This window comes from Amborella trichopoda, chromosome 5 (genome assembly GCF_054954075.1).
Source record: "Amborella trichopoda isolate Santa Cruz 75 chromosome 5, AtrichopodaSantaCruz75HAP2 v2.0, whole genome shotgun sequence".
In the NCBI taxonomy this organism is placed as follows: Eukaryota; Viridiplantae; Streptophyta; class Magnoliopsida; order Amborellales; family Amborellaceae; genus Amborella; species Amborella trichopoda.
In genome coordinates this window covers 4,883,552-4,900,003 of record NC_142340.1, presented here as the reverse complement: position 1 = coordinate 4,900,003, position 16,452 = coordinate 4,883,552, and the positions used below count along the sequence as shown (strand labels likewise).

General features: G+C 34.9%; 1 protein-coding gene across 2 annotated transcripts; it reads left to right on the top strand.

The window, feature by feature from the left end:
* The first annotated feature begins 3,246 nt into the window (after window positions 1-3,246).
* LOC18443464 (early nodulin-93) lies at window positions 3,247-9,898 on the top strand. 2 transcript variants are annotated; one of them, XM_006853653.4, is made up of 4 exons: window positions 3,247-3,559; window positions 3,712-3,773; window positions 4,636-4,711; window positions 9,654-9,898. In XM_006853653.4, the coding sequence occupies exons 1-4, from the start codon at window positions 3,427-3,429 to the stop codon at window positions 9,743-9,745; spliced, it is 363 nt and encodes a 120-aa protein (XP_006853715.2). In that variant the 5' UTR covers window positions 3,247-3,426; the 3' UTR covers window positions 9,746-9,898. The 2 variants fall into 2 exon arrangements, with proteins under 2 accessions (XP_006853715.2, XP_088723164.1); XM_088867038.1 differs by lacking the exon at window positions 9,654-9,898 and adding an exon at window positions 5,836-6,102 and having other exon boundaries at window positions 3,280-3,559.
* Window positions 9,899-16,452: the final 6,554 nt, after the last annotated feature.

The window sequence follows — 16,452 nt, the reverse complement described above, 5'->3', positions numbered from 1 at the left end:
GTGCTCGCAAAAGGTCTGAGGGATGTTTGAAGCGGCGGGTTGTACGAATGCTTTGCCCGTGTGGATAAGGCCATAAGTTTCTTCAGGAAGAAGTTCATATAGAGCCGGGGCTCTAAACAATCAAATTACAGCCCACCTCCAAATTTTCATTAAAAGAGGTTGTTTTGATGCTCAAATATCTTCAAATTGATCATCTCTATATCAAGATACATGGACATGAGAAAAAAAATAGATTTCGGGTTTTGAAAATAGTGCATCTTGTAATACATTTTTTGACCGTCAATCTTCAATATTTTCAAGTTTTTATAAATCTACTCAATCTACATTGTTTTTAAGCTTACAATTTTATAATTAAATATGGAAAATATATTTAAAAAATATCACAAAGATTTTCAGTGTTGAAACATTATTTCGTGGTACTATTTGAAAGTGGGCTCTAATTGATTGTTTATAGCCTCGATTCTATACAAACCGCACCCATTTCGTCACCCTTTGCTAAGTTTTTGGAGATTTGGAACAAAAATTTAAAAGGAGATTTGTTTCACGCGGATTGGACCACATTTCTACAATATAAGCATCCATCTTTAAGATCGATGCAAAAGGTACTCCATCTAAAAACAATTGAAACTATCGGTCCAAATGTTTTCTTCATAAAATCATTATTTTTATTTCTTGAAATTTATTTATATTCATCATCTTCGTGTTAGAGATTACTTGTCCTTAAAAACTGGGTTCGGAAATCCATCTCAAAAATAAAATTTTAAGAGTCCACTCATTTCTACATGGACTCATAAAAACTATCATTTGGAACAAAAAATTAAGGGAAATATTTATATAGAGCCCGACTCTAAACAATCAAATTTGAGCCTATCTCAAAAATCTCACTAAAATCAGTTGTTTTTATGCCCAGATATCATCAAATTCATCATCTCGAAAAGATTTCCAATATTGAAACCATATTTCTCGATACTACTTGAAAGTAGGCTCTAATTTGATTATTTAGAGCCTAGGCTCTATACAAACCACACCCAAAATTTAAATAGATACACTTTTTCTCCCTTGTCACAAAATGTTTCACCATTTTGCAAATATTACATAGAGACCACCCCCACGCCGCTGCTCCTATTTTTTTAAAAAAAAATCACCCACCTATCTGACATTTCCATCGCAAAACAGGTGGGAAATCCCCTAATTGACATTCCTAACCCACCTAAGTTTATTTTCTCTCATCTTATTGATTATTGAAACTACACCTATGTTCTCCCAAGTGTGCTTATTCTTAATTTTATCCCTTCCTGTCTTGCCACTTATTGATTTTAATTTCATCATCTCAACTACACTCATCTTATGGATATGTTGTTTATTGACCATACAATATTATCCCATAAAGCAAAGTTAGTCTCACAATTGTATCATCCAACTAGCCTTCCAACTTTATTAGGGTGCAATTTCATTGGGGTGAAAATGAAAATTAAATTTAAAATCGAAGTTAATAAACTCTTCACATCACATTCTAAAGGGTGCGGTTTGTATAGAGCCTAGGCTCTAAATAATCAAATTAGAGCCAACTTTCAAATATTTGTCGAGAAATGTTGTTTCAACACTATAAATCTTTATAATAGTCTTAAAATATATTTTCATACTTATTTATAAAGTTTGAAGCTTAAAAAATAGTGTAGATCGCAAGATCTATGAAAACTTGGGAATATTGAAGACCTAAAAATAAATTATAAAATATACTATTTCCAAAACTTGAAATCCATTTTTTTCTCATGTCCTCGTATCTTGGTGCTGAGATGATTAATTTGAGGATATTTAAGCATCAAAACAATCTCTTCTAGTAAATTTGTTGAGGTAGGCTCTAATTTGATTATTTATAGCCTCGGTTCTATATAAACTTGTCCTCATTCTAAATTGTCAAAAAGTGCAATAACATTTTCTGATACCCACTCTTATTTTTATTTTGTACGTAAATATCTCCAAATAAATATCCAATCTCATGAGTATGCTCAAAGCTAGGTGGTCCGTGTGGTAGGACATTATAATAGAATGTCTTGAGTTGTATTTGGTAGAAGACCCAATCCCCTCTTAAATATCCAGAAAATTAGGGGTAAATATTTAATAAGATCATAGATCATTTATTTTTGGTACAAGAAAGTCATAGCTGCTTATAGCTATTGGATGTAAAATCAAGTTGTTGAGGGTGTCATTGGCTAAATTTAAAGTCCAAAAGAAAATTTATCAAGCTTCATGATATACCCCAAGCCATCAAATTACACATTCGATGAGAATCTTCTTGTATCATAGATAAATGGTCTTATTCGATCTCAACAGCCTAACCCATGCCAGAAAAGTTAATCCTTCATTAGATTTGTGTAAATTACAGCGTACTGCACATGACCATACGAAAACCATAGCCAGAAGGGTCCTCGTGCATTTGTTTGACAGATGGGTGATGGAGAGTCTGGCCCTAAGCGAACACGGTATAGCTGGATTGATGGGTCCCACTCTCTCCTATCGCTCCCATCACCATCCATCAATTGATTGGATGGTCACAAAGCGGAGATCACAGAAGGCCTTTTTGCGCACTATAAGGAACATCCTCTGTTTTTTTAGGGGTCGCAATGGACCTGACCGGACCCAACACCATTGGTAAAGTTGATTTCGGGTCCAGATATGAGTCTAAATTTTGGACTCAAAATGTCAGGTCTGGATCCAATACTTGGACCCAAATACTATTCGAGTCCTGATCCAGCTGAACCTGACCCAAATAATATGGGTATAGGTTATGTGGGTATTCATAAATGCGGCCAATACTTTTGCTTCTCAGGAATATCCCGTTATTAGTTAAAACAATAAGAAATGTGGGTATACGTGGGTATTTATAAATGTCATGTAATACTCTAAATGTTGCCAAGAATATAAGTATATGATAGTAAAAAAGGAAAAAAGAAAAATTATAGTCGTAGGATGGCAATGGACCCGACCAGACCTAAGAACCAATGGATCTGGATATGAGTCCAATTTTTTTACCCAAAAAGTCAAGTTCGAATCTAAAACCTGAACCGAGTGCAAGTCCCGGTCCGAGTCGGGGTCCGGGTCCGGGTCCGGGTCCGGGTCTTGCCCGACTCGTAGCCACCCCTAGATTTATCGCACACTTGAAGATCGAGACAAGTGCTGGCCCTGCTGCCACGGTTGCGGTTGCGGTTGCGGTTGCGGTTGCGCTTGGTTGGGGCCGCCTCTTTTGAAGAGAGAGAGAGATTGGCGCACGCCTCTTTTGAAGAGAGAGAGAGAGAGCTTGGCGCACGCCTCTTTTTGAAGTTGAGATGTGGCAGCAGCCTTAAGTAGTGCCCGCCGCGATTTAGAGAGAGCAGGGGGCGCCTCATTACTATTTTTAGAGAGAGAGAGAGAGAGAGAGAGAGAGAGATGGGTCTTCCTTCCGATATGAGAGACGCTTGGAGAAGGCGAAGAGAGTCATTTGTGATCGCTTCTCCTCAGGAGCCATCCACTCTCACATTAGCAGAGCAGAGAGCCTTGAATTCGAAGCGATGCACAGAAGGTGAACCCTCCACTCCTGCTCTTTCAATCCCTGCTCTCTCTTAAATCAATTCATCTTTTATTTCTCTCTCCGGAACACTTGATCAAAATGACCATTTCATTTTTCCCTTTCTGTTGTTTTTTAATTTATGGGATTTTTTTTTCGATTTTCAGAAGGGGTTCGTGCTGGGATCAAGGCAGCTTCCATTGCTTGTGTAGCAAGTGCAGTTCCAACTGTATGTTACTCTCTCATATCTTATTTTCTTCTTATTACCTATGATGTGGGTTTTCTTCCTGGTATGAGATTATTTTTGCTTTAAACCTTTTAGGGGTAATGATGCCGAGTAATTTGTGAATTTTGAGCTCTTTAATAAACAATGGGAATCCTCACCATGCTCATTCTCATGCTCTATATCGCTAACAAAATGGCTTGAATGTTTCTCGCTGCTTAATAATTTGTCTCTGTAATTGAACTTGTTATTTGTTTCAATCGTGTAAATTTCGAGTTAATGCTATACATATCGTAGATGAAACAAAGGGGAAAAGCAGGAGTTGGGAATGTTATGTACTATCTAGCTTGGTTTTAATTGTCAACAAGGAAAAAGTAAGATGGTTCTTTGTCGAGAAGATCAAATACTCATCCATACCCTTTCATTTACTGCAAATATTTGACAAGACTTATCCTTTTTTCGCTTTTCATTTCATAGTGACTGTGATATTGATTTTCCCACATGGTTATTCATTTTTCTGTTCAGTTATGGGCTTTTTAATTGTAAAAATCAGTTTTTCATTACTTAACAAAAAAAGGTAAGAGAATATTGATGTTTCAAACAAGGTTTAAAGACTTGAATACTTGGGCTGCGTAATTTAAAAGCCTGAGGTAATCCCAAATTGGGTCGTAATATTTTCCCATTGATGTTTTCTGAACTTGCCAGAAAATAATCTTTTCGCTTCTGTTTAAAGACTTGGTCATTCGACTTTTCTTGTGATCAAGCCAATTTCCCTATGAGTCCATTTTTTTTTAGAATTAGTTTATAGGGAACGTGTATTCCTCTACATTAATTATTATTTTTTGGTATTTGTTTTGGATATCGACAGTTGATTGGTGTACGCGTTATTCCTTGGGCAAAGGCTAATCTCAACTATACAGCACAAGCACTAATCATATCAGCAGGTATTTTAAAAATGTGTGTTGATTAATCTGTGTGATTTGTTCCTCTATTGATTACCGCAGTTTATGCGTCTTTTCTCCTTGCTCTGGTTTTTATATCTTTCCTGCTTGATAGCAAATCTGCTAGAATATCGAACCATTGTCCAATGCAATAGTTGGTAACAAGGACTCAGGTTGAGAATTGCCATGATCCCAAACCCATATCAGGTTCGACAGACTTGTCCAAGTCTATCAAGACTCGGCAGTGTCCAAGCCAAAAATAAATAAAAAAATAAAAACTAAAAAACATTAAATGATTATTTGGTCGGTTCCTGTATGTTTGGTTCAAGTCTTAGTAGGGCGCCAAGCATGAATGGCTCGGACTAGTCCACCTGATCTTGCTCGAGTTTTCAAATAATGGTCTAGAAAGCATTCATTTTGTTAAGGGAAGTTTCCATGGTAACATGGTTTGTATTTGAGTATAGAAACTTTGCTTTTGTATTGGTTTAACGTGTTTTTGGCAGAAGTGGCTTTTTGTTAGCACTTCATATATATGATTTGTATCTTTTATATCCCATCAAATAAGTGGGGGTTGCATGAATATATTTTGTTGAGCATGTTTTGTTAGTTTGGTTCTTATCTAGATCAAACCTGGAAACGCCTAGTGTTTACTTCACTTGAGTTCTGCTATGTTGTCAAGCCGAGTTTGATCATTGTTTTGCATAATGTTGTTAGATTTGCTTTTGAGTCCTCTTTGTATTTGCCAGGGGAAGAGCATTGCTTTGGCTCTTTGGACAATTGAGGAAAGGCTTCTGTTTTTCACTTTCTAAGAATTAAAAAAACTATGATTAAGTTCGTATTCTTCTAAGAATTCTATGTTATTTCTGAAATATTGGCTATATTTTGAGATAATTTTAAAATATTACCAATATTTCCACAAAATTTTGGAAATATCGGGTGGTGTTCACTTTCTTTGGTTTCTAGACAAAGACTTTGGCCGCTTCGACCAAAGTTAAAGCAATCTTACAACCATGGTTTTGCATATTAGGTATCAAGGTTTTTGGGTTACCAAGAGAGTAAAGGCTTGAGTCTGATATTGTCAAAGATGTTATGTTTCTTACTCCTGTTCCTTAATGCTATCACTGCAGTCGTAAGTAGCTTCAAATGTGCAACGCAAAGCATCTAATAAGTGAAGAACCTTGGTAGTGTTCAAACCCCTGGAGTTCTTCCCTGAGATATGCGTAGTTGGCCTCTGTGAAAGAGCGATTGCAGTTTGTACTTGTTGGTACTTCCTCCATTAGAAAAAAATGTACTTATTGGTATGCTAGTTTAGTTTGATTGTCTATTCCAAGTCTCCAACCATCCATGGACCGTTGGTAAAGTTGAGAATATATTGAAGTGGAAGTATCACGCTATTTGGTTGGTTTGTTAAGTAGGCTGCTAATATCTTTTTTTGACTACATCTGCCTGATAAATATCCAAGTAAAGGTACTCCCATAATATATCATAATCATGATTCTTTTGAGGTTTTTGTCTGTTAGAGAGAGCCAATGAATTTTTTAGTGGAAGAATAATGGTTGTGAGTGAGGCCTCATTTGGGCATACTTTTCTTCAGCAACACCACTGTTTTTTTCTTGTACCCATTTAAGATTCGCCGGCGTCGCAGTGTCGTTCGTCATAATCTACGGGGAAAGACTATATTACTTGTAACCACCCCCCCCCCCCCCCTGTTTCCCAAAACACAGCTTAGACTCTCGTAAAACTACAGTACACAAAAACATGCTTGTCCTCCATTCCTCCAGAGTTGGACTTCTTTGGTGTGACTATGATCGCTTAAGACTGCAGTTATTTAGGATTGCCTATATAGTTAGGCAGGGTTATTTGTTAAATTTGGCTCTTTTGGAGAAAATGTCAGCTTTTTGTTAAATATGGCTATTAAGGGGTCCAAATGAGGCCTGAATGCCTGAAGATAAGAATAATTCATGGGCACTTGTGAGAGGGGAGTTTTAGTGTCCAGGGGTTGAATACCTCTCAAGCATGTGAAGTCCCTCATTAGAGGGTCAAGGATACGGTCTGTGCCTGAAAGGGGTCTTAAGCATGAATTTGGTGTTGGTTCCTTTAGTGACATGTTTCTGTTTAGCATCATACGGTTATATAGCGGTGACTTTTGAGGAGTGGAGAAGGTGCAATTGGGATAAAAGGGAATCCACTATGTTGGCACAAAGTTCCCCACGCATGTTTCAGATGAGACATTAGTGAACTGCACTTGAGTTTTCTTGTAGGTTGTTTAAAGGAAGCCAATAAGATGATTTATTTAATGCAATGAGGTCCTGCAGATTGGTTTGGCTATGAAAGTCTTTCCTGTTATTGTAACTTCCACATGTGAGCTACATCCATTACATCCTCATTCAACAAAGTCAGTTAACGAAAAGGTATTTATGATCTAATTGATCATAGGATTCATTTATATATAGGTATATCTTGATTTAACAATGATCTAAAAGTATTGATTGCAGAAAAAATAATATTCTAACTGGTGATGCATATAGTGTGTGCACGACATTCTATTTACATGCTTATTGTCACTTGTGTTGTCTTCTTCTTTTTATTACATTGCAAAATCGAGAATGTCACATTTATCTGTGTGTTGCCATAGTTCCATTTTCTTGTAGTATGGTTAGTAACCTCTTGGATAACAGACTTTGAAGGTGGATTTTCCTTTCCTTTTATTTATTTATTATTATTATTTGGATAGGTAAACAGGTTTTGAACCTACAAACTCAAGATTGTGCAGTAGCTACCCATTTAACCTATAGCCTTGTAACCATGGAATAGGGTTGTCATTGATATCCAGAAAGAATCCATGTGCTTTTTTAGTTTTTACTGTGAATTGAACTCATTAGGTGACATGACCCATGGCATTTCACCATCGGTTTTTGCCACAACCATAGCGATTTTCTTTGCCCCTCCCTGGGTGATTCCATCCTCATAATGATAACGAGCATCCAAGAATTGCTGGATTAGTACTTACACATTTTTAAAATGTTTTTTTTAGAAGACTAGTTTGAGTGTTTGCATCACTTCTTCGTGATGTTGTAAACTTTAAACCGATATTTTGAAACTCGGGTCAAGCCTCAGACTTGGATCATGCTCGAGCCTAGTAACTTAGACGCATTCGAGTGGACGTGGCCAAGTCCTTTGAAAGCCCAAAATACGCTAAAAGATATTTAAAAAAAAAAAAAAAGATTAAAAAAAAAGAGTTAAAAAATAATTAAAAATCAGCAAAAGTAATAAGCAATATAAATCAGGAAAAGTCTAGGTAAGATGAAAAAGTATATAAAGTGTGGATTATTGAAAATTTTGTTTTTTACCTTGAAATATTTAAGGAAAAAAAAAACTTGGATCACATAATAAGAAAGTTCTCAAATTATCATAAAAAGCATAAAAATCATATAAAAACTTGTTTTATAGATCATGTATTAGTGATTTCTTTAACAAAACTAATGATTTTTTAAGAATCTATAGCAAGAGTTAGTTGGGCACTGGAACTCACCGCGGTTATAGGCCGAGGTTGAGTTACCTGTCCGAGTCAACTCGGCTGAGTCCCTAAACACTTTGTGAACCTACTTTGTAGCATTCTCATATGGTTGCACTTGTACCATGTTGTATTGGAGTGATAATTGTTCTCGTCGAATTTTTATGGAATTGTTCTCCAGCCCCCATGATTTCCCTAAGCAATTTTGTCTTCCTTCCTAGGAGTTCTTCCTCACCACCCCGAGTTACATAAATTGACTATATGAGCATTTTCCTAAGCCCTAAAGTTTTTCACTGCATTCCTCTGCTTACTCAACTTCTGCATGAGTTGGGTGGAGCCAATGGAAATATTTCATAGTTGTTGGAACTGGGATTTGGACGGGGAACGCAGGATTGTGACAAGCATGATACTTTTGGTGGTAGGGATCGCAGCCCATGCTTCCTAAAATCTAGGGTTTCGATCCCAATATGTAGGGGAGCTTGATCTGAACTTATTTGGATGATTAATTATACAAGACCAAGCTCCACTTGGTTAACAAATAGGTCCGCGAAGCACTTACTCTTTTGTGCTGTACATCGATGATTTATTGAGTGGAAGGCCTCCTTGAGTTGTTTAGACATTGATGAAGTCTCGTTACAGAAAGCATCAATAGGTTGCTGGCCATGAGTTACAGGTCAGTCGGTTTTACAGGTTAGACTAGTGGGATTTGTTGGTTGTACATCAGATCCTGTAATTAAACTAGGTTGTTGGCATTGGTGGCTACTTATAGGTCCTCCTACTGGTATACCAGCCGGTTGTGGGTGTTGCTCTTTGCTTATGGACTTCTCCACCTCGTGTGCATTTGGGATTGTCACATATGGTTGTTTGAATGTTACTGATGGGTCGCTTGTGGGTGGCATTCAAGAATGATATGAAAACCTAGAATATGTTTTTGAGATACTCAATTTGACGAAACATTGGGTTGCCATGTGACCATATTCTATGGTAAAGTTTGGGTTCCAAAAGGGTGGTTTATTAGCCACACGGTTTCGCCGTGTGATTGCAGGCTATGGTTTATGCAGCTTAAGGGATTCGGTCAATCCATGAAGTAAGGGCAATGATGAACCACCAAGACTCATCTAGCATTGGAGACTTTTAAAATGGAGTGATCTAGTGTGCATACTTGCTATATAAGGTAAAGGCAAAGTCATAAAATCAGGACTTGGCTCAAAACTTGGCCTTACCCCTGCTCGAGTTGGCTGTCTGAATCTGGAGTCCCTGTTCATGGTAAACATCTAACCAAGTCAATTTTAGAAGTAAAAAACACGATAACTTGCCAAAGTGTGTGGGTAATGCCCATTAAACCTATTCATTTTTCTACCTTCTCAGTTTTTTTTTTTTTCGTCCTTCGGAATACATTCTTGGTAAGTATTGTCCTCTTTTGATTTGCAGCTTCTATTGCGGCGTATTTCATTACTGCTGATAAGACCATATTGGAGTGTGCAAGGAGAAACAGCATCGCCAAATATGATAGATCCACTTAAATGATTATTTCGGCCCATACTGTAATGTTGAGATTGTGCAAAAGCTTGGATCAATTCCCTTATGTTATTGTTTTTTCTCATCAATTTTGTACATGGATAGCTGTTACCCATTGCCGAATAAATCCCAAAGGTTGCTTTCTCGCTCCTGGTAAATCAGCAGGTTAAACTGTTTTAAGGACCCCTACGTGAATTTCGTATAATTGAGCAAAAATTTAAATCACACACCGAGGACTATGGGATGGATACACGCTCTATTTTTTAAAAGACCATTTACTTTTGATACAACGTAGTTACAGTTACTCCTGCTTGTTAGATTTCAAATTAGGTGATTGTGAGAATATCGATGACCAGAATCGGAGTCCGAAAAAAATTATCAAACATCATGATACACAATCCAATTTGACATCTAATTGTTATGAGTAATTGTGACCTCTTTGTAATAGTACAAGCCCATTAAAAAGTGCACCTCTTTGCAACAATAATTATTAGTTCAGAATATTGGGGGGCATGATAGTCATTTTTGGAGAAGTCACTGTACCATATCAGTGGTCCATGGCAATGTTACAACTTGGGGCACATCCAGCATCTTCCCCCAGGTAAAAACTGATCATTATTTACGATGTAAGCCCCAGTAATCTCCACCATCCGTCGTTGGGAATGGGCGGTGGATGTCCACATGCCATTCAACACTGGTGTAGGGATGCTTTGCTTTTTCTATTTATAATTGGTCGTCATGCAACAAGTCGTTTTGAGGTTGAGACGTTCGGATTCTGTCTTTACCATAGAAGATTTAATGCATTTAGAAAATGAAAGGATTGTTTGAAGGGAAGTTTTTATGAGATTGAGAGTTTTTGGACGTGGAAGACCCTTCTAATTGATCGTAATCTCAACCTTGAGATATATGGAGATTAAAAAAAAAAAAAGAATTTTAAGTTTTAAAAATGGTGTATCTTGTAACAAGTTGATATTTTGTAGATCTGATCGATTTGTAATGTTTTTGGAATTTGAGATTTTATAATGAGCAATGATCAAATGCAACGGTTGTATCATAGAATAATGCAACGACACTTCTAGAAAACTATATTTGTGGTATTTTTATGACTTCAAAGTTTGTACACGCACTCTTTTCATCTCAATAATCAATCTCAAAAAAAATAAAAAAATTCAATTCGAGTCCTAGATATGGTCAAAATGAGTCTTTTCTATAAATGAATTTAGACCATTCATTTTGTGAATTGCAAGATTTTAGCCTTTATAAACTCAAAATCATTTTTTTATTTTTTAATATTATTCATCTAATAATAATAAAGCTATCCAAAAAAATTTGAAATGAAAAAAAATTCTTTTGAGGTCTAGATCTAAGCTTCTCACCAAAATGAATTGACATATGTTAATTGAGTTAAAAAAATACTTTCTAAGTTGTGTTTTGAATTTTATCCTTTTTGTCGTTATCATTAAAATAAAAAAACTGCATATTTTAAAATTTATATCAAACAAATGACCATGAAGATGGATTTTTAAGGTTGTTGCATCATATTATAATACAACTGTTGCATGAATTCATTGCCTATAATGAGTGTGGTTGAACACATGTTTTAAGATATAATAAGGTTTTTTTACATCAGAACCATATATTTCCTCTAAAATTTAGATGTACACCTTCCTTGTATAGTATGAGGTGGGCACCTTATGCAAATCTCATCTTTGTTTAAATCAATGTTTCAAACCAAAGTCCAATGAGGTATCAATCCAAACCCAACCAAATCCTTTTTAAGACCCAAATCACTCATGTTCCTATGGACTCCCCAATTCTATCATGGATGGAAGTAGGTGATTTTGTGAGGGAATTGAGTGATCCTGCCAGCCTGAGCCGCTTAGTTCTGATACATTATATATTTTTTGTTATTTTTTTTATAGTTTATTATTGTTATTATGTCTTATTTTATTTTCAATTGTTTGGAATTTTTAATGGACCAAGTCTCAAGCAAGAGAATCGGTCCGATTTGGGCATTCCAACCAATTATCCACGTCGCCGATTCCCCCGGTACATACGGGTTTCTAAACACTGGTTTTGATATTTGGGGACAAGGTAGGAGAATTCAGAATTAAGCAAGCTCAATCACATAGATGTTTTATATTTAATAATCTCCGAGTAAACGTATTTGAAAAATTATAAAAAGCCTCCAATTTCTAGACCCATTTTCCTACATATTTTAGTAAACGATTAGGTGGTTTATGGGTCTGAAATATTCATTTGTACCTGAGGGACAAACATCTAGTTAGATGGCTTAGATTTCATGACCCATACTCTCAACCTGTGTTCGAAAATCGAACCGGCTTCAGAAATTAGCCAAGGGCAAGTTTTGAGTAACCGGTAAACTGGTCGGTTCAACCTTTATAATCGGGAAAGTCCTGAGCAGTAAAAAAGTGTTAAAAATAAAAAATTACAAAAAAAAATCTAAAAAACATATTTTGAAGCATGATTAAACAAAACACATCCAAATGAAGTTAAAAATTAGTGGATAAAATGGATTTTGAATAATCAATTTGTGCTCAAAAATATTTTTGAATTCTTTAAAAAGATGAAAAATATAAAAATAAGTATTTATAGCCAAAACACTTTCTAATATTTGTCAAAATAATAAAAAATTTAAAAATATATTACAAATAAATCCCTTATTATTTTAGAATTATATATATAAATATATATAATACCCGACCGAAACATCAAAACTGACCAAATCAGAACCGGCCAATACCAAGGTCCATTTCGAGTTGAACCGGCCGATAATGTGAACACTCCTCTCAACTCACAAAACAAATTTGATTTGGAGGGTGTACTTTTTCACATTTGGCTCTTGGGGTTATGCAATTGATATTACAAAGAACCAAAGATGAACATAGAAGGTTTGAGGTTCATAAATAATCCCATAAATAGGAAGTTTGCTCATGGGCCCAAATGTACATTTGGCACCCGCCGGACCATATTATCTTGAGACGAGCTTGATTGGCGGCTAATATCTTGATCGGTAAAAGAGGTCACTTCCTGAATTTTAAAGCCGCCCTCATTAATATATTGGCTTCGGTGGACCTGGTGGCTACCAACCATTAATGGTCTCTCTCTCTCTCTCTAAATAGTTAACACTTACAACAATATTATTCAATTCATTGCATACAAAAATAATTTAGAAGTGCAAGTTTATAACTTTTAAAAAGGGTATGGTTTATATAAAGCCAAGGCTCTAAAACAATCAAATTAGCGCTTACCTTCAAATAGTATCGAGAAATGTGGTTGTAATATTGAAAATCTTTGTGATAGTTTTAAAATATTTTTATATTTATTTTAAAGTTTAAAAAATAGTGTAGATTGACATATCTATGAAATCTTTAAAATCTTGAAAATTGACGGGTTAAAAATGTATTGCAAAATACACTATTTCTAAAATTTATAATCCATTTTTTTCTCATGTCCATGTATCTTGATGTCGAGATGATCAATTTGAAGATATTTGAGCATCAAAACAACCTCTTAAATTTTTAGGTAGACTCAAATTTGATTGTTTAGAGCCAATAAACTTTTCTCTTTCAAAAATCCTGCCAAGGCTTAAATACTCAACGAGGACAAATAGACAAATAGATGATTGGAAGCTTCCTATTAAGGGGAAATTATGAAAATACAATAAGAGATGAACAATTTACCTATTCAACATTTTACCCCATTTCTTCCAAAATTAAATAGTCAGAACTCGCTTATTATTTTTTACCCATTTATAATATTTTAACTCAGGGTCATGTATCTTTCAATGAGTATTTTGAAATTAAATAAAAAAATGTGTTGAATACTAAATAGTTTGTCTCTCATAAATAAATTTTCCTGCCACCAATCACCCTCTACTTCAAATATACAAAAATGTGAATAACAAGTTACCTTTTACAGTACACAAGGTGTTAAAAAAACTCCTTCCTTCGCAAGGGAGTCTGATTTTAGGTTATTATATATATATATATATATAGATATATTTTTTTTTACACATACATATTGATGTTGAGATTATTACTCAGAGCATGTTCCAACATCAAAACAACCCCACTTTTTTTTTTATTTTTTATCATTAACACCAAAACAACCATTTTTTAAGATTTCTTGAGGCATGCCTCACTTTTGTAGTAAAAGGTTGATCCATTGTATAAATTTTTTTCTATTTCTCATTCTTAGATAGCCTTCTATTCTATACTTGTCAATGTATGAAGCATAAACAATCTCTCTCGGGAAAAGGGCTGACGGTCGTGGTTATAGCATCTCCACACCCTAGTCACCATTTTGTGGTTTTCATTATAAAAAAACTAAGTCCTAAACTATTTGAAAAAATGAGTAAGGGCCTAGTCTTCCCACTAAATTATCAAAATAAAAAAGAAAAGGATAGTCTCCTCTATCTGACTTCAAGGCTGCTTTCCAACCGTTCCCAACTCTCTTATGTAGAGAAAACCTCAAATCGGACTAGTCAGTGTCTTCAATGCTCCAGCAATGGAGTGCTTTATCCATTTTAAAATTGAACCACCAAATGAGTTATGAGTTAGGTGCCAAATGGTGAATTAATATGCTATGTAGAGGAAAGCAATGAAACTTGCAAGTTATATACAATATGCAAGTTGTATTATTTAAATTGGTGTGATTTGTATAAGGTTAAAACCTTAAACAATCAAATTAAGGCACATTTTTAAATTTTGTTATAAATATAATTTTGGTGTTAAAAATTCTGGCTTGAGAATCTATTTTATCTCTAATTATAAAATTTTAAACTAAAAACATGATTCAAATCATGTAGATTATAAACACTTGAAAATCTTGAAAATGAAAAATCTAGATAATGTGTTGCAAGATACAGTATTTTTAGAATTTTAAATCTTTTTTTCTTTTCGTAATCATACATCTCAATGTCAAGATGATCAATTAGAGTGGTTTCCAACATCAAAACAACCTTTGTCACTTTTATTCTGTATATTAAAGTTTGCAACCTTACATAAACTTTTTCTTATTTTAATAGGACACAAGGTCAGCCCACTACCATACATTTGCAAAAAAATGCGAAGGGACTTTTCTGAAAAATAGAGCGTCATGGTTGAGTAGATACAATATGCGCCTGTTGGATCACACTGTGTGTATACTCCCACAATCGAAAGATCTACTTGGGAGTATTTTTTCAGCTTAAATTTTTTGGAAACAACCTAAAATTCACTAGATGATTATTTCCAAAACAAAAATTTTAAATTTTGAGTTTTAGACACTTACATATCTCCCTTAAAAACTGACAGTCATTGTTCAATCTCCAGACATTATTATTTTGTAGTACATCAAGTGTTCAATTTCAACCTTTTTTTTTTTTTTTTTACAGAGGTTAGTTATGGGTTGAAGAGATTGCGCCCCTAAAATTTAGGGTCTTAAACGTTACTCCTATATTGAGTTTTGCCCAAGGGAGTAAATGAACACTGTACTCCTACATAGTATAAAATCTTTTTGGCGTCAATTGTTTTTTTTAGACTTCACACACTCCGTTACCTTAAATATTCATTAGTGAAGAGTTTATTCAAGTCCTAAGCTTTATGAAAGCCTTGTACTAAACCTCCATCTAAAAATGCAGTTTCAGTGTTGAAAACATTCGGATTATTATCGTGAACAATAATTATGTATTAGAAATAGGATTTTTCTAAGGCCTATAAATAATAGCTTATCGTGTGACATATTTTTTAGACCGTCTATTTTTAAGTGCACAAGATTTCCCAAAATTTGCATTACCTTTGAAGCTTCAAATCTTACAATGAGAAGCAATTAAATTCAAAACCCTTGCAATGGTTTTATATGGCATAACTACAACTTCTTGTGGAGTTTAAGGTGTGCATTTTCTTTTTATCGTGAAATACAGGTGTTTCAAATGTTGTAGGATTGAATCATCTATTCAAATCGAGAATCGGTCAGGACTGACTCATTTTATAGTCATAATAGGGAATCGGTATGATCCCTATAAACTTATTCAGTTCTGTCGTAAAACAGGGCAACTATGTCAAAGAATTGGGTGATCAATATTGCCGAATCGCCTAGATTCCACCTAATTTTACTTTTATTATTTTTAACTTTTCTTGTTATTTTAAAATTAAAATATTTGATTTTTGGGACCGGTAGAGATGGAGATTTAATAAGGATCGCGTGACATCTACGCTATTAGGTAGCTTCATAAATGATGTCATTTATTATCTTGAATGATAGCTTGAGAGATTTGTTCTACATCTTGGATGGAGAAGGTGCTTTAACTTACAATTTTAAGGTCATTCCAAGGCAAATTTTTTTCTTTTAATCTTTTATTTTTTCTTGAATTTATGGATGCTTTAAGAAGGGTGAGGAGCTTAAGCTTTTCCTTGACTCTTCCCAAGCTCGGGTATAGACTTTGTGTTGCATTAAGCATGTAGCCAGCATACAACTTTGTCATATCTTATCATAAATCATAACTAGAGAACAATGGAGGAATAAGATTCATATAGCTTACCCTAATTAATTTGAATAAGGCTTGGATGATGATGATTTGATTTTTGAAACCAATCCTCATACTGGACAATCGATCCGATTTGTTGATCGCCTTGCTAATCCGTACCAAAATTTTGAAATATCGGTGCACCCCCGTGATCCAGTATATGAAATACAAAAAAACCCAAGC

Bases quoted from the DNA above. Each gene is read 5' to 3' on its own strand.
- LOC18443464 (XM_006853653.4), top strand. From the start codon at position 3,427: ATGGGTCTTCCTTCCGATATGAGAGACGCTTGGAGAAGGCGAAGAGAG. The intron at 3,560-3,711 runs GTGAACCCTCCA...TTCGATTTTCAG, and splicing joins TTCGAAGCGATGCACAGAAG to AAGGGGTTCGTGCTGGGATC. The intron at 4,712-9,653 runs GTATTTTAAAAA...TTTGATTTGCAG, and splicing joins AGCACTAATCATATCAGCAG to CTTCTATTGCGGCGTATTTC.